Consider the following 23,806-nt stretch of genomic DNA (forward strand, 5'->3'; position numbering starts at 1 on the left):
GTGGCTTTTGGAGCCTTTATAACGATACGAACCGTTAAAAACTAAGATTGGATAACGTAACCAATTAATCGCGTCCAAGTCCAATTGGTTAAATGTTGCTACTTGCTTCTACTGAATCATGTAGATTTAGATATTTTTATGATATGTTTTTGGATCATTCTATTTTTTTTTAGATTCTAAAGACATTTGTCAATAATTTATAAAAGAATATATAATGCATTTAGATGAGATGTCATCGATAAGATTTAGTTTTGGAAGTACAACATCGTTAAAACTCTTATCGAGAGTTCCTTGTCCATTTAAATGTACTAGATATTAGTTTTTGCAGTCACGCGCAAATGATATCTGGATTACACCAAAGAAAAAAATTATTAGTTTTATGTCAAAAAGTTTTTTTTTTCAAAATTCCAAATGTCAAAAACACAAATCTAAGATAAATTTTCTTTCAACTTCTTAACAAATATCATTAACATCTTCAATGTTTTCTTATTGTACTTGCTATCCACTAGGGATGGGAATAGGCTAATGTAATTGCACATTAACGGATTTTGTGATATTCGATAGAGTTCTCATTTGAATTTGATATGCAATTTCTTATGTATAATGCAACTAGTTAACTTATCTCGTTTACATGTGATGAAATAAATTATGATAATCACTTACAAATGATTTTCTCTTTTGATTTATTTTCTCCAGCATCTCTTTATTTTCATTTTAAACATAGCTATCTCTTTTATTTTTATCTAAAATCACTCTATTTTTCCCTCTAAAAGATAAAGGGTCTAAATTCTCATAAATCCTTGTAGGGCACCTTATCCGTTGTCCACCCTTTTATTGATCAAAAGATTTTCTTCCGCAATAGAGAAGTTGTTCCATTGATTGAAGACATTAGTAAATGAACGTGCAAAAAATGTTTAAAGCTTTATTCTCTCTCTCTCTCTCTCTCTTTGTTGAAAAAACCTTTATACTTTTTAGTACAAATAGAGAAGATTAACAAACAAAATGGATACACAACGTTATTGGATTCTTTTATAAGGAGTTAATTGGGTTATTTTTTAGGATAGTCCACCGTGACTACCAGGTGGGTGGGTGTAATAAGTGGATAAGGTTGCAAACTTGTGTGGGGAAACGTCCCATACATATTGATAGAGATTGCACAAACAAGACTGACTCATTCATAGCATAGCACGTACTAACGGGAAACGTACGTAATTATCCGAGTCTCGGTAAATTTGACGATTTGTCGTTGTCTTACTCTTAACACTGAGTCTTACTAGGTCCCTCTCTACACTAAAAAAAGCCCATCATATACGTAAGGTATTGTATTTTTTTTTTCCTTCTAGATAAACCAATAAATTCGTTATTCGTCCATACCAATTACCATTAATGATATGAAAGTTTGTTTTGGTAAAAAGAAACAAAAACTTTGTACTATAACGCTCTTATTAATGAAACTTTTGGAAATATTCATATTTGTAAGATGAGGAAGATTCATTTAATCCGGTCAAAGAAAGAAGATTCGTTTACTTATTTGTCTTAACCTTAATTTGGGATTAATTCATAGTACTATTAAAAGAAAGATTAAGAAACTGTAAAAAGAAAAGATGAGGAAGATTCATTTAATCCGGTCAAAGAAAGAAGATTCGTTTACTTATTTGTCTTAACCTTGATTTGGGATTAATTCATAGTACTATTAAAAGAAAGATTAAGAAACTGTAAAAAGAAAAGATTAATAAGAAAAGAGTTCGTTATTTAAATTGCTTAGTGCATGTAAATCTAGCGTGGAAAGATGTGGCGTGCCAAAGTTATAAATCCTCTTATCCACTCGTATTAAATTGTTCTGTTGGAAATTTGTACTGTACGATCTAGTCATACAGCTTTTTTTTCTTCTTATCTTAGGGGTAGTAAATGAAAGGAAGAGGGCCAATAATAATCAAAAGCAAGCGTCTATTAAAATTAGGGAAATGTTAACGAGTGTCTCCGGGGCACTGTTTAAGCACTTTAAATAGTAAGTTTTTTATGAAAAGTTGGATAATCAATACATTGAAAATTGTAATAGTTGACTTTTTAAAGGAATAATTGCTAAATTGGGGAAGCTTAAAGAGTGTCCCGGAGGCACTCGTTAACAAGACCCTTAAAAATAATAGAAATTGTACCCCAAAACTCAACCAAAAAAAAATCAAACTACCAACCTATGAAAAAATGTACTTCAAACTGCCCTACATCCAAAATAAATATCTAATTTACCTTACTTTCATATTCTCTTTTATATAGGGTCAACACCATTGAAGATGACTCTTTAAGATAACGCTATATAATGAAACTATGGCATTTTTTTATATTTTTTTTGGATGTAGGATAGATTGGAGTTTTTTTTTTCCATAACTAGGGTCGACAAGAAATAAATTCCCAAAACTCATTCAACACCATCACAGAAGTAGAAATTAAAGTGATCGAAAAAAAAAAGTAGAAATTAAAAAAAAATGATTTGATAGATATTTTATGTAGATGATAAAATGAGATGAAAGATATAAAGAGAGAATGAGTTATAAACGGCGTATCAAAATAAATGGTGTTCAAATACAAGGGATACAATTTCTATTAATAAACTAGTATTTAGACCCGTGCGATGCACGGGAAGTTAGATATGACATTGATTAATAAATAAAGTAATAGTAAATGAAACAATAATAGTTGTAAGTGAGCATGAATTAACGTGTCCAAAATAAAACCAATAAAAATTTGAAGTAATTTAGAATTCTCGTTATCACATTGGACAGACAAATAAAAATAACCAAATGCAACTACTAATATAAGTTTGTCTTGAGTAATAATATACAAATTTGTGGATAATAAAGTCGTATCAATTCTCCACAATTGAATCGGTAAAACTCAGTTTAGTGTCCGACTTTTGCTGATTCCAAATTAAAAATTCATCATAAAGATGATGATCAACCTGGCATGAAATAAAATAAATTTGTATGATTATACACGATTATTTTAAATGGCATAAGGTATAAAGAGAAATACAAATTACATCACCATATAAAAAAGTATTAGAAAAATGCATAACATATTGTTAATTTGTGAAACAAATTTAGTTGATAAGTTTTGACTTTTTTGTCAACAACAAAATTCTAAATATTATTTCTTACACACGCGTGTGCGCACCCCCCCCCCCCCCCCCCCCCCACACACACACACACACACATACACATATATATATATATATATATATATATATATATATATATAGTTCGAAAGAAAGGCATTATTAAATAAAAGTGCTTTGAAAAACATAGTTAGATGCACACAACAATAAACAAATAGAAAATATATACAAATATGTATATGTGTAAATTACCTATCTTAAATTCTGAAAGACTTCTTTGTAGACAACATTATTAGTTTTGTTGGAGACACGTCCTTCATCATCGCAAATCAGCATCTTCAGCCCAGCACCTGAAGTAACGCGTGAAATAGCAACATATAACTGTCCGTGTGAAAATATGAGTTTTGGAAGATATATTCCAACATTTTTAAGAGATTGTCCTTGGCTCTTATTGATAGTCATTGCAAATGAGACCATAATAGGAAACTGTTTAAGTTGAAACGTGAAAGAAAGTTTTGTATCAGATGGAGATGGAGACAAAGTCAATCTTGGGATATATACCTTTTGTCCAATACTGTTTCCTGATATTATCTTTGCCTCAAGTACGAAATTACCCATTTGTGTAATTATAAGACGCGTACCATTGCATAATCCTAACGGTTGATCAATATTTCTCAATAACATAATTGGAACTCCAACCTTGAGATTTAACTCATGGTTTGGCAAACATGAAGATTTGACGGTGTTAAAAAATTCTGGAGTGCGAGTCTGATCAGGACCATTAATATTTTCATCCTGTGTAGACGAACTATCAGAACTTAAGTATGTTCTTTTCTCACCAGGAGTCATCGATAAAATGTAATTGTTCAGTGAATCGACAATATCATTGGTAGGTTCTAAAATTGCCCTATCTTGAAAAAATGAAATATCACTCATATTCTCCAAAAGTGATGGATATGTGCTATTAACAATTGAAGAAATTGGGTCACCTGAGTTCTTGATCAACATGACATCTGGTATTTCAATTTCAGCCTCCCTATCATTGTTTTTTTTTAGAGGGCTTCCCCATCATTGTTGTCTCCAATATTTCCATCTCCAACATTTAAAATCCAGTCAGAGAACTCTTTGAGTTCATTGACATCAGAACATGAAGATCCAGTTTGAAGCCTCATGTTTTTGGTCAATTTTAAGACTCGACAATGTTTCCAAAGGCGCGATGAATTGATGTTAGCATCAACAACATCATGTCTTGGTGCTCTTGGAATGACCGGAAGAATTTTCCTGAAATCACCGCCCAAGACGATCACTTTTCCTCCAAAAGGAATATCCGCACTTCTAGGATTAGAGACACGAAGTATATCCCTAAAAGTCTTATCAACTGCTTCAAAGCAATGCCTATGAAGCATCAGAGCTTCATCCCAAATAATAAGTTTTGACTCAACGATTAGTTGCACTAAAGGATCCTCTGGCTTGATAGGACAAGTTGAATTCTCGAATATTTGTATGGGTATGCCAAATCTAGAATGTGCTGTCTTGCCACCTGGAATAAGTAATGCTGCTATCCCACTTGATGCTATCGTCAAAACAATTTCTCCTCTCAATCTAATTTCTGCAGATATCACTTTCCAAATGAAGGTTTTACCGGTTCCGCCATACCCATCAATGAAGAAAAAACCACCGCTGTTCGCATCCACAGAACTCATGATTGTGTCGTATATGCTCCTTTGTTCTTCAGTCATTGTGGAAGTTAATTTTTTGTGCTCCAAAATTAGATCACAATGATTATAATTAAGCTTGTGAGAAATAGGTTGATTGTAAGATTCAAGATTCAAAGGCATGTTCACTTGAGGCATGGTTTCAAATTTTTTTAGACTTTTGTTCCTTCTCCGCAACAATTTTTCTATCTCCACCAAAGTTAAATTTTTCAATTCATATTCAGTCAAAACCAAATATGTTATATAGAGTGAAAACATAAGTTAAATATGATAATAGTAAAATTCAATATTATATATAATGAAGCAAAAGAAATAATGAGAATTGAATATACCTGGAATTTTCAGGTGCCTTCGTTGCCTATATAAAACGTCATCACTTAAATACCTCTAGGTATTTATCCAAACATAATTTGTACTTGGAATTTCATTTGACAGCAATAAAGTTGTAAATAAGATCCTTAGAAAACTATCTGTGCCCCACTGAGTTGCTTCTTTAATTACATCAACATGATCTTTGTCATCATTTATAAGCCCCTTGCATAGCAAGCATCCTTAAATGTTTTCAGGACAACATTGTTAACGGTCATTATATCTTCAAAAGAAGTAGTACATTTACAATAATTCAACAAAGTCCTCAAGTAATATAATTGACCACTACCAGGATGAACAAAATATATTCTTCCTATTTTAAATCCTCTTTTTCTTGGGTTCCAATGTTTTTTCTTTTCAATCCATACAAATTTGGAAGGAAATTCATTATATGTAAGTTCTCTTGCCATAGGATATTTTTTTATTGGCATCCATCCATGCCAAAAATTTGGAATTTTTTGAGTTTCCTTTATCTAGAACATTATCAATTCTCTCATGATCATAAAAGGTAACATAATGTTCATTTTCCAATTGGAAAGGCAATCTTTCAACTGATGGTTCTCTGTAACTAATGTGAAAAGCAAATAATATCCATGATGCCTCACACGATGACAAATATCTGCAATCATAATATAACTTGATTTCGTCAACCAACCCATTATGTTCTTGATCAGGAGATCCTTTATAAAATGAAGCTGTTATACGGTCATGTCCTTTGTTGATATACTTGAACAGGTATTTTATGGAACGGGATTGGTTACACCACTCAACATTTATGTGAGCATTGTATTTCATCAAAAGATGTTTATTATATGGGACAACGAATCCATTATGAACGAAAGCATTACCTTTAAACCCTGCCATCATCCCTCCTTCTATACACAGGATATCCATCTGCATCGACTGTGGTTTTATCGCAAAAAAATTTCGGAAAAAATTTCGTGAACTTCCCATTATCATCAATACATGGAGAATTCTTGTTTTGTATTCCGCAAGGACCATGGATCATAAAACTGGAAACAATTTTAAATAGCTCAGGTTCAACTTGTTCATCAGGTAGTTCAGCAGATATTATCTTGTCAATGCCATCAGGATTTGGATGTTTAAATTGAGGATGTAGGAAAATTAAGATGTGTGCATGAGGCAATCCACGTTTCTGAAACTCAATTGTGTATATCACTGTAAAATCGAAATAGAACACATCAATAATGTTTTCCATTCAATAATTTAAAAATACAAACATGTGCTAAAAAATAAGAGAACGGAAAATGCACTATAAAGTATAAAGAATATAATAGGTCTATGATTTAAAGAATATAGTTAACAGAAACAAAAAAACATATGGGATAAGTGTTTATATTGCCAAAGAAATAGAGAAAATAGCACTACCAAAAAAATAGAGAAAATAGAAAACAAATAAACTATGATGTCCATCAAACAAAAAACAAAATAAGATCATGAAAGAAAAAAAAAACAAAAAAACAAACTAAGATTATGGAAGAAAAAAAAAACGTACTTAGTGGTGTATGGCACAAATTTAACAAAAGTTTGTTCAATTGCTTAAATATATATTATTAAATAATTATGTGAAAGAAAAACAAAATAAAATTATGAAAGAAATAAAAAAAAACAAACAAACTAAGATTATGGAGAAAAAAAAACGTATTTAGTAGTTTATGGCACAAATTTAGCAAAAGTTTGTTCAATTAAAATGACAATATTAACCTCAAATTTTGGCTCCAAAAAGTTGTCTAAGAGACTTAAGACCTTTTATAAATAAGATTGTATAAATGAAAAGGATAAAATAATATTTTTACTAAATTACTCTTATCAAATGTCAAACAAGACTCAGTTAATTCGAAAAAGTGTAAATGTGATAAAAAATTTATTTGATTTAAATAACATAATCAAAACACACTGAAAAGAAATGGAATATTGACTCGTACAAAGTAATAGGAACAGAAAGAAGGAGGGGAGAAGGATGAGGAAGAGAGTGTTTTTGTGTGATTTGGATACTTAAAATTCAAATATCTCGAGATTGATCGATAGACAAATGTGGGATTGTGAGTGTGATTGGAGTAGAGTGAGTCATGCTGATTAGTGGTGGGTAGGACACCGGATTACAATTTTCTTCTACTCCTATTTATTGATTTGAACCTTTCTTTGTTTCAAGAAAATGACTACCAGACTGTGAAGTGTGAATCCCATTGCATTAATCACCATTCATTTAGGTCACCTCCTATATATACATTGAAGGAAAATGCTTTATTGTGCGAAAGAAAAATTCGCGTAAAGCACACGAATGCCTTTGACACAGAGAATATGCAATATTACATACTCTCTTCTTGCCTTTGATTCAAGCTATGACTTATCATATGATGTTTTGGTATGTTGATGTAGATAATATCATCACTGACACAAATACACCATGTTCACACATGATTATTAAAACATAAACAAACAAAAAATCAATCCATTGGCAAAAATTGAAGTATCCAACTAATTTTGATTGCAAATCAACTAACTAGTGAAAGAAAGAAGCTATTGATTAATTGAGTTCACTGAGGTGATGGGTTGCACTAGCTGAAGCGGTGAGGTGGTGGCAGTTTGTGACAAAAGATGAGATCAGGAGTGGAGATCATGGAGGTGGGGTATTGTGTTTTTGTCCGATACATTAAAAAAAGGGCAACCCGGTGCACTGAAGCTCCCGCATATGCAGGGTCCGGGAAGGGGTCCCACCATTTGGTGTATTGTACGCAGCCTTACCCTGTTTTTACACAAGAGGCTGTTTCCAGGACTTGAACCCGTGACCTTACGGTCACATGACAACAACTTTACCAGTTGCGCCAAAGTTACCCCTCGTTTTGTCCGATACATTGATTTTTATTTATTTATTTTATTTAAAAAAATTCACACAAGCTAAATAAAATTCATGCATAACGTGTTTTAACAATTCGTGCTCCATTCGTGCATGTGGTGTGTCGCACCATTTAGCACTACTCTACATTGAATATTGTAAGATTTTGAGTAGAGATATGATTTTTGAAGAATTTAGATATATCTTAAATCTCAATTGAAAATTAACTCAAATGACGACGATATTCAACCACATATACATTCAACAATTCGAGAATCTGAACAATATAAAACTCCGATGTAACTTTAATAGTGGTGTCTCGGCTTTAGTCATAGAGCACTTGACTCGTTTTTGCCATTGACACTCTTCTCATATTCCCAAATCCCAACTATACATTATTATAGTAGTATTATGACTATTAATCGTTTATCGTGACATCTATAATCTGATATGTCAATTTGTGACTGAGATCGCAACAAAAATAAAAGACTACTAGTAGATAAAAATATATTTAGAGGCCAACATGCATTTGAATACTTGGAGTCACATGTAATAGCAACAAACGAATATTAATCCCCTAAAATTCTAGAAGCACACGTTTCGCTTTCAGTTTGAATTATCAATATCAAATTAAAGATGATATAGACATCCTCATGAATCCTTATCCTATCCTATCCGATAAATAAAAGGAAGAGCTCTTTCTTTCCATCAAATCAGCAGTTAATTTTCTTGCATAGATTGTTCTTCTTAAGATCAATGTATTGGGGTGGTTAAAAATCCCAAATACTATGGCACATCATTTCTCGTGTGTGTAATTTATTCAGCATCATTTGAAGGTTTGAGTTTGAACTTTTCATTTTGCAACTTTGCAAGTTGGTTGCTACATGATTCCTTTGACTAAACCGAAGGATAGCATGGTCCATGCCCAATCCAAGTCCAATTCAATTTTATAATATAAATGTTTGGATTACACTTAAACAAGTGTGATCAGGACGAGTTCAAATTTACGCTATTTATCTACTCTTTATTGTGCGACTCATTAGTGAAACTCATTAATTAAAATGGATCATATTAATTTATCATTTGTGTTTATCGTTTGTAGATAAATAGAGGGCAGATAAATAAAGCAAATCTAGACCCAATTTAGACATGAATTCCATATTGTTCTATACTATTTTTGTTTCACTATACAAAATACAAATCTAAAAAATCTTAATACTCAAAAAACACTTGTAAGATCTATATTTCTCTTTCTCTAAACCTACTAACAAGCTCAACCTCGCAATATTGCGATAAGGATCATACGCAAATTGAAATATTTTAAGAAAATAACCCAGCACACTTGACACTTCATTAGTGGCAAGTTAATGAATAATATATGCAAGGTCCAGGGTTCAAACCCCGGACAAAACACAAAAAAAAAAGTGGCAAGTTAATGATTTTGAAAGTTAAATCAAATCTTCAGTGCAACGAAAATTCACAATAATCATTAACTTACTGGATTTGGCGCAATGGGTCCTCCGAGTTTATCCCTACTAATAGTGACTTCCCAAAAAAGAATCAAATGGAAAATACGAAAAAAACAATGGGTTAAATATGTTTTTGGTCCCTATAAATATACCAACTTTTCATTTTAGTCCCTCTAAAATTTTCCTTCAACTTTTTGTCCCTATAAAATTTTCAATCACTACTTTTGGTCCCTATTTTAAAGTAAACTCATATTTAAAATTCATATTTTTGAATAAAATTTTGCAGAAAAATTCATAATATTATAAGAATCACTCTCAAAAAAATTTAGAATTTTTTAACAAAACATGAATTTAATATGAATTTGTATATTTTTTATGATTAAAAATTCATATTAAATTTATGTTTTGTTAAAAAAATCTAATTTTTTTTGGGAAATAATTTTATAATATTCTACACATTTCTACACAATTTCATTAAAATATACATAAATTAACTTTAAAATAGGGACCAAAAATAGTGATTGAAAATTTTATAGGGAATAAAATTTGAAGGAAAATTTTAGAGGGACTAAAATGAAAAGTTTGTATATTTATAGGGACCAAAAACATATTTAACCCAAAAACAAATGGGATCAGATTTCCTACTTTATAAAGCAATCATTTTTATTATTTTATTTTTCTACAAATAGTATTGACAACGAAAAAAAGCAATAACGGCAAATCAATTAAGTGACATTGTATATTATTAAATATTTTAGGGACATTATATTTTTTTAAAAATAATTAAAAGCAATCATTTGCTGGAAAAATATTTTTTAAATTCCAACTAATAAGTATAGCATTCCATTATACTAATTTTTTGACTGGATGCATTCCGTCAATAGTATAATTTAAAATTTTACTCAATGAATCAATTTCATTATTTTTCAATGTCTTGCCGGTTGAGACTGACATTGTAACACTTCCTATAGTGAATATCGCCGTCGTTGTCATCATCATGATCATAATATTTGCACATGAAAGGAGCTGACTCTTGATCCATGCCCTGGTCGGTTGCGAATCAATGATGTCACTAAAGTCTGCTATGAACTGATAGCTCATTTTTCATTTGATCTCTCAAGACTCTCCTTAGTATTTTGTTGGAAGCGGTTCTAGGAAACATAGGCACAATTTTAACAAGGCTTATCTGTATAGTAACAAAAAGAGTTGTGAGAATCAAATATATAAATCATCACAAGTCAGATTAAAATTTTCAATTTCAATTCAGTACTTGAGTACTGAATTGAAATTGAAAATTTTATGAAACTGAGTCATTTAAGTTATTGCTTTAAAAATGCTTTCCATAAAGTAATAAATGACATTGAGAGTTTGACCTTAAATAAAGGATTAAGGTTGGTTTGAATGGCCTTAGAGAATTTTTTCTTCAGAATTTCCGCATCGGAATCGTATCCTGTCTTCAAAACTACAAATATAACCAGTTGTTCTGGACCTCCATTTGCAGCAGAAACACTGACTGCAGCTGTTTCCAAAATGCATTCATCAGCCCTATCACAGACGCGCTCAATTTCTACAGAACTTGTCTGCAATATTAGAACAGAAAATTCCACATAAGAATAATAACCAATCAAAGATAAGCCGAAATAAGATCTTCTAAGGAATCCATTACCAGTTACAAACTATCAGCGAATGATTTATTCATTACCAGTGGCAGTTGAGATGATTTATTTTACTATCTAAATTGAGTTTCTACTTTAGAGGAGGAAAATCCACAAAACAAGATACACTCAATCTATAAGAAGGATAATATAAACATAAATATTGTGGGCCATGCGGCACCTTTATTCCACCAAGATTCATGGTATCATCAGCCCTTCCTTGCACAACAAGATGGCCTCCCACAGTTCTTTTGATTATATCTCCATGTCTTCGAAGAACCTGCTAATGCATACCATGTCAGACATCAGAAGATATAGATAAACTGACTGAAAAAGTTGATGAATAATAGAAATAGAGTAATTAAAATTTCAGCTAGTCTAATCACTGATGAAGTAATCTGCAAAGGGATTACATTAAAATCCTTTATATATATTTGACTGACCTAAAGTACATTAGAATATTTATAGCTTACATAGGTATTGACAATATTCGACATCCAACTATCCAACACATCCAAAGTTCAAAGGTAGACCTGTCCTCTCTAATTTCTGAATTTTCTATATGCAATTTGGCAGGTGTGCACATAAACTTAGCAGTGGGACCTCAGAAAGAATTTAGGATGTAATGAACCAACTTATTAAGGCTCTTAACAAAAGCCATTAGAATGTATGTTGGTAATCACAAAATATTTTCATATAACTAATGCTTCAAGATTGCTTCATCAAAATGTGAAAGTCATTGGTCACATTGGCAGTAAGAATGTTATTGAAGTATATACCTTTCCTTTGTAAAGCGGCATTCCCTTAAAGTAAATCTTCTCATGGTCAGCATTAAGCAATCTATCAGTTGCTCCCATATATACAGGGAATAAGCCCGCTTCACCAACACAAGGTACATCATCTGGCTGTCATATGGGTCCAAGAAATCAACTAAATTAGAAAACCTCTTCAAAAAAATTAGAAAACCTAAATTTGTCAATGACAGAGGATAATATTCTTATTATACAAGGTAGTGAACATTTATAAGGAAGGTAGTGGCATATGTAAATAAAATAATATGATCAAAACATAGAAACTATTCTGAAAAACATCTTACATAAGGAACTCCATTTTCATCAAGGATGACTAAACTAGTTGTCATTGACGCTGTGCTAAATGCTCCAAAAGCTTGAGGCTGTAGTAGACTCCCCATGATATAACAGGATGCAAGCTCAGTGCCTCCACAACATTCAATTATGGGTTTGTAATAAGATTTTGAAGAAAGCCAAAGGTCATCATCAACATTTGAAGTTTCCCCGGTTGAACAAAATTTTCTGCATATAACCAGTTTAATTCATTGTTCACATAAGTTAATTCATTATTTAAATTTATGAGACATTACTTTATCTTTGTCCAATCCAAGCCCTCCATACATTGTGTACTCTTCCAAGTTTTTACTAAGCTTGGAACTGTTCCCAAAATGGTAACACCTGCATCCTGAACAATTGTAGTTAAATGAATAATGTGTACTTTGGTACAATGTATAGAATTCTGTTGATGCAGCATACAACATCCAATAATGTAATTATTATGACGCACACTTAGGCCTCGTTTACTTTTGGAAAACATTTTCTGTTTTCATTCTCTAAAATTTATGTTTACTTTAAATTGCTAACAAGGAGACATAAGACTTGGGTAGTAAACAATTTTGATTGAGAGAAGAGAAGATGGAAGGCAAGCTAGGAAGAATACATTTTCGGAAACAATGTTTTGGAATTCCAAAGTTTCTGAAAATGCTAGATCTATTAAGAAATTGTAAAAGAAAATGGTGTGAAAAATGGTGGATCTATATTCTCTTAAGTTTATTAGTTGAAGTGAAAATGAAAACAGAAACATGGGAAATAAACAGGCCCTTGTCTATTAAATTATTTTTGTGTTGAGTTTATGGACTATGTACTAAAACTGTAATGCTTTTTTACACAATTATCCAATTAGATATTACCATTATGTCACTCTATTATATTACTTTCTAAATTTTTGCACTGATAGTACATAGTCCTTAAACTCTTGTTTTCAATACAATACTTTCCTTTTCACTAAGTACTTTCTATTTTGTTTCCTTAGCCAGAACACTCATTAACACTGTCCATATAAAATTTGGAAGAATCACCTGAACAAATTTTCCAAAACCATGACCTAGCGGAGATCCATGGTACAGAGCAAGAGTTGCTCCAGATAGGAAGCATGAATATAAAAGAGTTGGTCCCATCACCCAACCTAAATTTGTAGGCCAGCAATAGACGTCTCCGGGTTGAATATCGATTAAAGCCCATCCATCTGCAGCACTTCGTATGGGCGAAAGTTGAGTCCAAGGAATTGCTTTTGGATCCCCTGAAGCATAAAAATGGAAACAGAAATCATTATACTGGTAGTCCATAATTGATATGTTTTAAAGGAGAATTTTACCCGTGGTTCCAGATGAGAAAAGTATGTTAGTGACAGAATCGATTGATTGATAGATTGGAGAGTAATGATGAGACCTGCCAAGATTTAAATGTTAAAGTGAGACAAAACAAAAGAGAAATTGTGCACCTTCTATCCTTTTAAGTTTTGAGAATTTTCAGCAGCAACTAAGTAAAGCACATTACCTTAGATTCTGTTTTCCAAAAGAAAGAAAACTATTCCATGATAAGTCATGTTCTCTTAATTGTACTCCAACATCATTGTCTATCACAGGAAGCACGATAACTTTACATGCAGCTGCCTCAACGACTCGACTGGAAGAAGAAAATGCAGAATGAGATCAGCGGTCTACTTGTAAAAAGAACAGCATTAAATTCAAACATGACTTCAAGCAAACCCAATATCTTTCATCCATTCAAGTTTTGCATGGCAAAATAGTTTGAGAGTGGCATTCAATAAAATTGATCAAGAGAGGCATTCAAGCATCCAGAATAGAAATTTTGGCTAATGAGATGCAGTTGTGTATTTGTTTCTAACATATGTCTGCTGAGAAAAGTGTGTACATAACAAAATGCTAAGAAAACATCATACAATAAATGAGACATTTCTGGTAGAACTAGAAGAATCAATTCAAGCAGGATAAGGCCCAAAGTTATATTGTTGAAACAGTGAGGAAAGATGCAATAGGAGGAGATAGATGAACACTAAACATCCATCTAGTATGGAAAAGAATAAGGTCTTTTTTAATATAATTCTCACTTGGAATCATAACAAGTAAAACAAAATGACTTCGAGTGACCGGGATTATAAAATTTCATTTATATTTCATAAGTGAAAAATATATATTCCTTACAGAACTCATTCTTGTTTGTTCCTATCAAATAATTAATTTGTTCCTATGAAAGATGCAATAAAACAAACTGAAGCAGAAATGAGAAAAAGTAAACATGAATTTAAAATACAACATGGGCTTGAGGATTTAAGAATATATACATTCAGTTTGGCTCCTTTATTCTAATACATACTTTTCTATTCAATAATAGATTATCATTTCTCCAAAATTGCCTAGCATGTATATTCATGCTCGAACACATTTTTCATCAGCATGTGGATTGTGGCACTGAATTTCAATATAGACAGACAACAATAAGAGGAACAAATATAAGAGGAACAAATTATTGAAACAATTATTTATCCGACAATATTGGCAATATTGTAATTTAGTTAAAAAAAATAGGAATTGTGTTAGGCTAGTAAAACTGAAGATGCCATTATCATCTTCGGAACAAGTAGACACAAACATCATAGCAGCGGTGATGGGGTAAAAAATGACTGAGAGGTATAATGCCAACAATTTTTTTACCTGTACAAAGGGAATTTCCTGCCACCTCTTAATATGAAGTCCTAAAAACAAATTCAATCAGAAAGAGTGATATTGTACAGAGAAATTGGTAACTGAGAAATAGTTAATAGCTTTACTGGTAAAGTTGTACTTAGTACTAAATATATAAACACCTGCGTGAAAATACCCTTTGCATCGGAAACACGGAGGCGAGTTGCAATTTCTTTTGGTGCAAAGCTATCAGCTATTGATACCACAACACATCCTGCTAAAACAATGGCTAGATATATAATCACAGCATTGACGGTCATTTGCATGTCAATTGCAATTGCATCACCCTTGGAGAAATTGGCATCTATTGCATTTGCCACCAACCTGGAAGTAATGTGGCAAAAACATTAAGAAAATCAAAAGGGTGAGGTGCGACATGAGACATGAGAGGTGACATACATGACTTGCTCTCGAAGTTGTTTGAGAGTGATACGATTAACCTCAGAGTCATCAAAACCTTCATCCCTCCAGATGATAGCTATACTCTCATCTTGTTTGTTAGGGTGGGAGCTAGGTTGCAAACAGCAATCAGCAATATTAAGTACAGAACCAGGAAGCCAGGTTCCTCCGTGTTTTGATGGGTCAGAAGATGTATCTAAAATGCAATTTGGAGGTTCGACAAAGGAAATAGAAAGTTCCTTTAGAACAAGAGACCAGTACACCTGCAGTGCAATACAAATTTAATAGAGATTGAAATTACAGAAATAGAATGAAAATGTAAAGATAGAAGGGGACTAACTTGCACTTGCCTCAGGGTGTTGAACAGAAAATTTATGAAAAAGAGGAAAACTAGTAATAGGATCCTTGTACAAGGATGCTCCTAAAAGCTGAGAACCATGATTTTCCATGAGACGACCCAGGTTTGTGCGGATTGCCTGCTCTCTAAATTTAGAAACCAATAATAAATGAATACAAGAACAATGAATACACATAATAAGTGTTGAACAAACATCTTAGTTGTCATCTTTAGTTTGAATTTCAAATATCTATTCCTTTAGTTTAAATGACCGTTGTAACAACTTCTATTTTTCCTCTCATCTCATGTATCCATGAATGCATTTGTAATCTTATATTTCATAACGCAAATACAGCCATTTATTGGAAACAGCTCGTTGTTTGATGCATCAATCATCTTTATCTTTTTATCTCCACCATTTTGGATATTTGCACTACAAACAGCGGCCTACTTAATCAATAGAATTGCAACTTAAATCATAAAACCCAGCCACTGTTCATCAAGCTTTTTCATCAAAATCCAAATCTGTCAAAATCAAAGATGTTTGATTGTCTCATCTTCACATAAGTATTTATTTAACTTAGTGTAATTACATAATTTTAAATTCATGTCTTGTATATCTAAGTATGGCCGGATTAGAGCTCTATAATTCAACAATACGTATCCCTCAAGTATGGCACGTACTACACTCTTCCCTCACCAAAGAGTGTCTCTCTCAATCTTCCTTTACCAAAGAATTGAGATATTTGTCTGTGGTTAAGTCTTATAATGTGCTGCTCTCATATAACAACAATAGTCTTAGTTCTTTTACATACGTAGCTTAAGTAAGAGGAACCATCACTTATATTATTGTAACTTTAGTGGAACTAGAATTGATGTTTAAGATATCATGAAATACTAAACATGCATCTATCTTTCATTAAATAGGATCCTTTAACTTTCATTGAATTTATATTTGCAACAGTACTGCAAAAATTAGGGCCCCTTACATCCGGCGTATCTAAATTTTTTGCAGTTTGCCTTAAATTTCATACACTCCGAGTGGGTGCAAAAACCCAGTTTTATATTCTCTCCATATGTATGGTGTCTACCCACCAGCCCCTCCTACCTTCATTAAACTTCTAATTTCGACTAACCTACGCAATTTCTCTGAAGTTAAATTTATTTCTTAAACTATGCAGTTTGGTCCCTTCTGGTATAGCAAATCGTGTCCAAAAATCCAAGCTCCTACCTGAACTATGATTTCGGCAACAGCCCCTAAATTGTTTTCTTAAGGCCTTCGATGGCAACTAGGTGGTCTAAGTAAAGTTAAAATTATACTCTTTAACCTGAAACTTTACGCTCAAACAAATTCTGGGACAGAAATTCTGCACGCAAAAATGTTAGCTAAAAAACTCAGAATTGAGTTAGTACTCACACTCACAACCCTATTATAGGCATATTTATGGTCTGTTTGTATATCCTTAGGGTTTGTTTGGGAGTTTCATGGAGAGTGTAGGGGGTTTAGGAGTTTCATTCAACCTATTTTAAATTCTCATTCACATCGAGTATATCCTTGAGCTGGCTTCATCCATGCAACCTTACCTCATTATGTTTGCAAACTACAAAAGGCCCTTTATGTCCCCAAGTAAGCTCCTTGCGCCTAGTTTCATGCTCTTAGAGATTTCCCTCTTCAATTTGGATTCATAAATTTGATGAGAACAATTCCTTATTCATTTACAAGAATGGTACCATTGTTCTACTCGAAAAGAATGGTACCACTATTGCTCATTTTTTTTTTTTTTTTGTTTATCTTGATGATCTTTTGTTAATAGAGTATTGTGCCACATTTTTCAACAAGTTCAAGACTTCTCTTGCTAAATTTTTCTCTCTCAAAGATCTTAATTTTCCAAATCACTTCATGGGAGTGGAGATTTTGCCAACATCCCAGTGACTTTCTCTAACCCAACGTCACTTTATTTGGCAGCTACTTCTTACTTAAATGTACCAAGATGGCAGATGCTAAGCCAGTTTCATTACCCATGTCAACATCATTTTCACCTGCAACTCAACCGGACTCAACAACTTTTGATGCGGGCAGACATGGACACCGACACATATAATTAAACTAAATTATGTGATTTTCTCAAATTATTAGCTGTGTCAGTGTCCATGTCGTGTCCGGTGTCCGTATCCGTGCTTGATAGGGTGTGACTGATATTATGAGTATGAATATTTCATAGTCCTACAAGAAACCTATTCTCTTTGTAAAGTAAAAATACATATGAATGATAATAATTAGAGTGACTTACAGAGAAGGGAACCAATAAAGAGGAGGAGAAGAAGAAGAGTGGTGATGATGATAGATGGTATAGTAGAGAAGCTGATGCAAGGGATGAGGGTATGATGGTTTGAGGACTCTACGGCTGACGAGGTGGCGCCATGTGTCAGCTGAGGAGAGTGAAGAGAGTGGCAGTGACAGCAACACTTCCTTCAATTCATTGGCTTCGGCAGGTGATAAACCAGCCTTTACAATATCATCGATACCCAACTCCATTACACTCTTTTTTCCCATTTCTCTCTTTCAATTTTTTCAACTCCAAAATTCTAAGCAAACATTAATACGGTGGTAGTTGTAGGTGTAGATGATGATGATAGGTGGTTGGTGAATGGGTGATGTGATAGATAACAAAGCATGGTGGCTAGCTACTACGTGGTTGGTTGCTCTGTCCTTCAAGTTGGTCAATTCAAAGTTATTAGGGAAATGTTAAGAATTCCACTAATAGAAATTATGTATCGGAAATTGTGTTAATTTATTGCTCAAAATGTTTAATTATAATCTTTTTTCAATAAATTCTTACCATTTATGGAATGACATTAATGCTTAACATGTGCCCTAAGGGCACAAGTTAACATGACCTAAATTATTATAAGGGTATGATTAATTTTAATACGTACTTGTAATATTTTAATTTTACAGATGTGAAAATAAAAATTGTGATAATTATAATCATATACTATAGTTCAATGATTGTTAATATTTTGAAATGCAGTGATGTGATTATTTTAATTATATTTTATATTAAAATTGTGTTGTTTAAAAATAGGAAAATTTGTATTAATTTAAACGGTAGATTTTTGTGTAAATAGCTTAAGGACATATAATATAGTTTATGGTGGATCCAATAATATTTTATAAGTTGAAACACATATATCATGATTTATCTTAATGGTGCACTCATATGAGAACTTTTTTTTTTTGGAATTGATGAAGGGAAATCGATCACCAAAATAGGCAGCGGAATAAAAAATTTCGATTTCCTTTCCTTGGATCATTACGAGTTCGATTCCCTCCCAGAGGCGCCGCCTCAACTAGCTTCTAGGAGCCAGTTGCATTGCAGGGTACCAAAGCCTTTCTAGAGGGCATTCGAGCCCTTAGGAATATATTGACGGTCCATGGCTAAAACATAGGAGACTAAATTTGTCATTTTTTTTCTTAGGGGACCAAAATTGCAACATTGAGAAAGTTAAAGGGTCAAAAGTACACTAAAGCCTTTGAATTATAACACAGCTTGTAGGCAGGAGATAAGCTTGTTACAAGTGCATGAACACGAACCATCATTTTCATTCACATAAATATTGGAACATGATATACACGATGCAGAAGACCAACTATACAACAAACCCTTTTCAACAGAGTGAAATTCATCTGACAATAAAGTACATATTGGAAAGAATGTGAAATTGCTAGGCAACTAAACGACTCTTATATCAAATTATTCACTTGGCGAATCGGATAGTCCATTCTGCAGCAATATCATCATGTTTTGCTCTGTCTCCCAAATATAAGTGAGCAATGCCAGGAACAACAGCATTGTCTGCAACAACGAAAACAACTTTACATTCTAAGATCATTTTTTTTTTTTTTTTGAAGAAGCTACTTGGAGTATCGGCTGATTTTAAGTGTAGTTATTACTTTCTATACAAACAAAATGTAAATATTGGTATTACTAATACTGCATGTTTGAAAATTAATTGAATCCAGTGTTAAAAGACATAATCATTAGCGGAGTGTCCTATTAAACCATGCTGCTTTTTCAAGACATGGAGGTAATAATACAATAATTGGTCTCTTCAAAAAAATAATACAATAATTTCCTCTTTTCTTGCATTCAGAAGCAAAAGGCTCTAAGTATACAAGTACCATGTAAACCTTCATCCCTATATGTAAGACTCCTTTGTAATTTTTTTTTTTCCCTTTTGTAAGATCATTTTCAAATTACAAGATACATTAGTGATCTTTCACAAAAATACATACCCTTAATTAAATGGGGAAATTAAAAGACTAATCATTTATCTCTCTTAATAATTGATGTATAATTCTGAAAAGAGATTGTACATTGTTGACAAATTTAATATAGAAACATTTTTCTTAATTCTCGTGCATTAACTAAAAGGATCTTAGATATAGGGACAAAGGTAGTAGCATTCAAGAAGAGAATAGACAAACTTACAAGGGTCGGGATTTGTCAAAAGTGATCTAACAGCAAGTAGCACCTTAGTAATTGTTAGTGCCGGACTCCAACCATCCTTCAATATTCCCATACTAACACGGCCATCAGGTTCTACATTGCAGTGGTAAATGCGAGTTCTGAAGACTACCTGCTAGTTCAATTTAACAAGGCAATACACAACAATTAAATTACTTTTACCTCCCCATAAATTTTTTGTTGTCTGCATATTGCCTTTTTATTTTTTAAACCTATACCAAACTCTTCGAACAGACAAGTTTATGAAAAGTTGAGAGAAGACATGCTACAGGAAGTTTATAGGCTTTGAAAATAAAGGGACTGTACTTGAAGAATTACATAATGGGAAGGTAACAGTGATTTGCTCAGAAGGAGAAAAAAACAAGCATTTAATACAAATACTGATAGGTACTAAAACTATCAATCACAGTAACAGCATCAAATAGTATTGAAAAGATAAAATGGAGAGGATTTCATTAATGATAGAAAGGAAAAATAGCAAAGGAAGCAAACTTCCTGATACAACTGAGAGCTATGCTCACTGACTCAGAGAATATCACAAATCTCTGCTCCTAACAGAATTCTTTTTCTGACCCCTTCCTCCACTACCCCAATCCCAACATAACAGAAGTGAGTCACGCATCACACCCCTTTTCTGCCAGCTCATCATTCTCTTCTTCCTTTCTATTTTTCCTAACATACACTCTCCATATTTTGGGTACACGATGTGGATGACTAGACACGTCATCAACACCTAAACTCTCATTTCTAGCTCTATCAAATACAAGTAACCAATTTATTAAATTCTACTTGAAAAACAACTGAAAGTTCCCATTGACCCAGTTAGCTCCTTCAAATGACATGATCTTGAACAAAACAGTTAGCCAGTGAACTTTCGCTATATCAAATCAGAAGCAAAAAAATATGTTCATTCAAGCCAGTGAATAACCTTTTTTTTCAGTCAATATTAGTTGAATGCATACAAAATGATATATTGTTTATTGCTTCGAAAGTGGGAGAGTGGACTCAAATAAGAGGATGTAAGATTCAATAGTTCAAAATTGTTAAACACAATAACAGACCACCCAGTGACTAAATATCTTGTAATATCAGCTACCATACTATCCCTATCTATGTTGTCAATAGCAGGTGATCACACGTGATAATGGAATTGCAGCAGCGCAGCTGCGACACTTACAGCTGATATGTCACATTGGCATTATACAAGAGTAGCTATTTCGACGGAAAATTGTGTTGACTGCCACAACAGCCACCTTTGATGCCAAATGCCCCTTTCACCCCCTGTTCACCAGATTTATTCGGCTTTTTGGTCATTTTCCCTGAGTACTTTTGGTCAGCAGCTTCAGCCGTTCTGCACCATGCGAAAGTGAAACTCACTTTCTCCTGCCCCCGTTTTGTGAAGATCCGAAGACTCGCTTGCTCCCTTACCTTCTTTGTTTTCTTCCAGAAATGACTACTAGGTTTTATGGTAGTGGTGACGACTACCGGGTTCTCCTCTGTTCTCTGCTCCTCATTTAATTCTACTGTGTTTCTACTCAACCCTGGTATCATCTCAACCATAAACTTCCCAAAGTGAAGCCTTCCTAAACTACTTTCTAGTCTTCACAATAGAGGCTTTCCCTCTATCTACTATCCCACTTTAGCAGTTTAGGGGTCAACTGCTCCCCACCACTAGGATTAACAACACCGATCCCTTTATGAAAAAGAGAAGGATTGCAAAAACAATTTTATGCATTTTCCAAGAATTATGCTTGGTATCCCCATCCATAGAAGGGGTGAAGCATAACTGTAGAATAGTTCACTTTATCAATCTGGCTTCCCCAAGGAGGATGTTACTCCAGTCTTGCCTTTAAGAATTATGACTTGAGCCCACAAGTAAAACCATCCCAAAAGACTAACCATGAGTTGAGAGAGCATTCTGGCTAACCACCCATTATTACATTCATTCTTGACCTTTTGGTATAGGTAGCCATTTTCCTGTTTGTTCTTATTTTGCTTACCTATCCTACTCGGCAAGCTCTCAATAAAACTATCAAGTGTTTGTATGACTTGAGCTCTAGAGAAGAGTCCATCCCAAAGGACAAGCCTATTGGGTGGGAGAATCCTATGGCTTAAGTATCAATTCATTCTCTAGCTTTACTCAATGTGGTGCACAATATAAGCCTAAGCCAAGCCCATCGCCTTACCAAACTAAATGTATATAGAATTACAACTTTATGTCAATTAGTAATAAGCATTAACTTCAAGGAACTTAACGCATTCATTATATAAAAAGATTTTAATTTCTATACACTGACAGTGTAAAGTTATTTTACACATGCATCCAATAATGTGTTCTCGCGTTAATTAATAATTATGACAACTCATGTTTTCAATCACATTAAATGAAGTAACAACACATTATTAGATGCACATGTAAAATAATTTTATACCGACGGAGCATAAAGATTAAATCTATATAAAAATACAGTTTCATTTCATGCTAACATTCTTCCACATGCCAAAGCAAACACCAACTTGAGAAAAAGAAACAATAGCCGCAAAAATACCAATAGTACCTGGGGAGGCTTGAAAGGATAGTCAGTAGGAAATATTATGTCAAGGAAGAATATGCCACCTTGGTAAGGTGTTCCTACAAAAAAAAACAACTTTATGATAAATTCAATCTGAACCCAAACAACCTAAGCTGAATGGTGAAGATGGTGAACCTGGGGTGCCAATAATGGTGGCGATCCAGTGATAGAGATTATCACCCTTGGGACCAGCAGAACAATGAGGAGGAGGGTCGTTGTTGAGTTCAACCATTTCTCTTTGAATTCTCTTTCCAGAAGCAGACACTGAGGTTGTCGGTGCCCATGATGATGTTGAACTTCTTCCTCCTCCACCTGGTATCATCACTTCACCTCCTAAACCCTATTCCCCAATTCAATTTTCGTTTAGCTCATCTATTCTTCTTCAGTAATCAATGTTTTTCTCTCGTTAAGAATCAATACTGTTCAGATCAAACTCATTCAAGTTGTTGTTACTAAGACATTTTTCACCATCAACACTTTCAACAAGAATACACCGGAAGTAAATATTTGGGATAAATTCATAACGGTTTTGACAATTTTAAATGTATTTAATCTTGTTTAAGAAAGAGAAATTATGAGTAATATTACAAAATTATTTAAGAGTAGTGATATATGTACATCTCTTTCTAAACAACTTCCATGACAACTTTGTTTTTCTTTATTTTGATTGGTCAAAATCAATAGAGAGAGAAAAAGATAGAGAGAGAATAAGAACATAATGTGAGTATGAGAGAGAAACTTGTCAAAAAGTTGTTAGAAATTGGTTGTACAATTATCATTTCTCAAATTATTATTATTAATAGTATTTAAAAGAGAAATTTAAAAATTGAAAGAAGACAGAGTCTAGAGTCTTAAATAGTAAATAGTATTATAGGAAAAAAAATCGTTAATGTTTTATTGATATTTTTTTGTGAAGAATGTTTTATTGATATTATAAAATGACTTATATTTTGAGA

General features: G+C 33.0%; 2 protein-coding genes and 1 pseudogene across 2 annotated transcripts; all 3 read right to left on the reverse strand.

Annotated features, from left to right (window-relative positions):
• Positions 1-3,361: 3,361 nt before the first annotated feature.
• LOC146933282 (uncharacterized) lies at positions 3,362-6,547 on the reverse strand (annotated as a pseudogene).
• A 3,688-nt stretch (positions 6,548-10,235) lies between these two features.
• On the reverse strand, positions 10,236-18,338 carry AAE18 (acyl-activating enzyme 18). The gene is made up of 14 exons (XM_085705073.1): positions 18,040-18,338; positions 15,762-15,894; positions 15,412-15,674; positions 15,135-15,336; positions 14,983-15,023; positions 13,805-13,933; positions 13,623-13,696; positions 13,327-13,547; positions 12,559-12,653; positions 12,274-12,490; positions 11,957-12,082; positions 11,359-11,457; positions 10,896-11,102; positions 10,236-10,708 (listed from the first exon to the last, which is right to left on the reverse strand). Exons 1-14 carry the CDS (start codon positions 18,300-18,302, stop codon positions 10,595-10,597), a joined length of 2,184 nt encoding a protein of 727 aa, XP_085561199.1. The 5' UTR covers positions 18,303-18,338; the 3' UTR covers positions 10,236-10,594.
• Positions 18,339-19,254: 916 nt separating this feature from the next.
• FUS9 (Ubiquitin-conjugating enzyme family protein) lies at positions 19,255-23,359 on the reverse strand. The gene is made up of 4 exons (XM_085705080.1): positions 22,986-23,359; positions 22,836-22,909; positions 20,242-20,389; positions 19,255-19,605 (listed from the first exon to the last, which is right to left on the reverse strand). Exons 1-4 carry the CDS (start codon positions 23,170-23,172, stop codon positions 19,508-19,510), a joined length of 507 nt encoding a protein of 168 aa, XP_085561206.1. The 5' UTR covers positions 23,173-23,359; the 3' UTR covers positions 19,255-19,507.
• Between the last annotated feature and the right edge of the window lie 447 nt (positions 23,360-23,806).

The sequence above is a fragment of the Medicago sativa genome, chromosome 4, assembly GCF_051527215.1.
Source record: "Medicago sativa cultivar Bolivia chromosome 4, Bolivia_mono, whole genome shotgun sequence".
Lineage (NCBI taxonomy): Eukaryota > Viridiplantae > Streptophyta > Magnoliopsida > Fabales > Fabaceae > Medicago > Medicago sativa.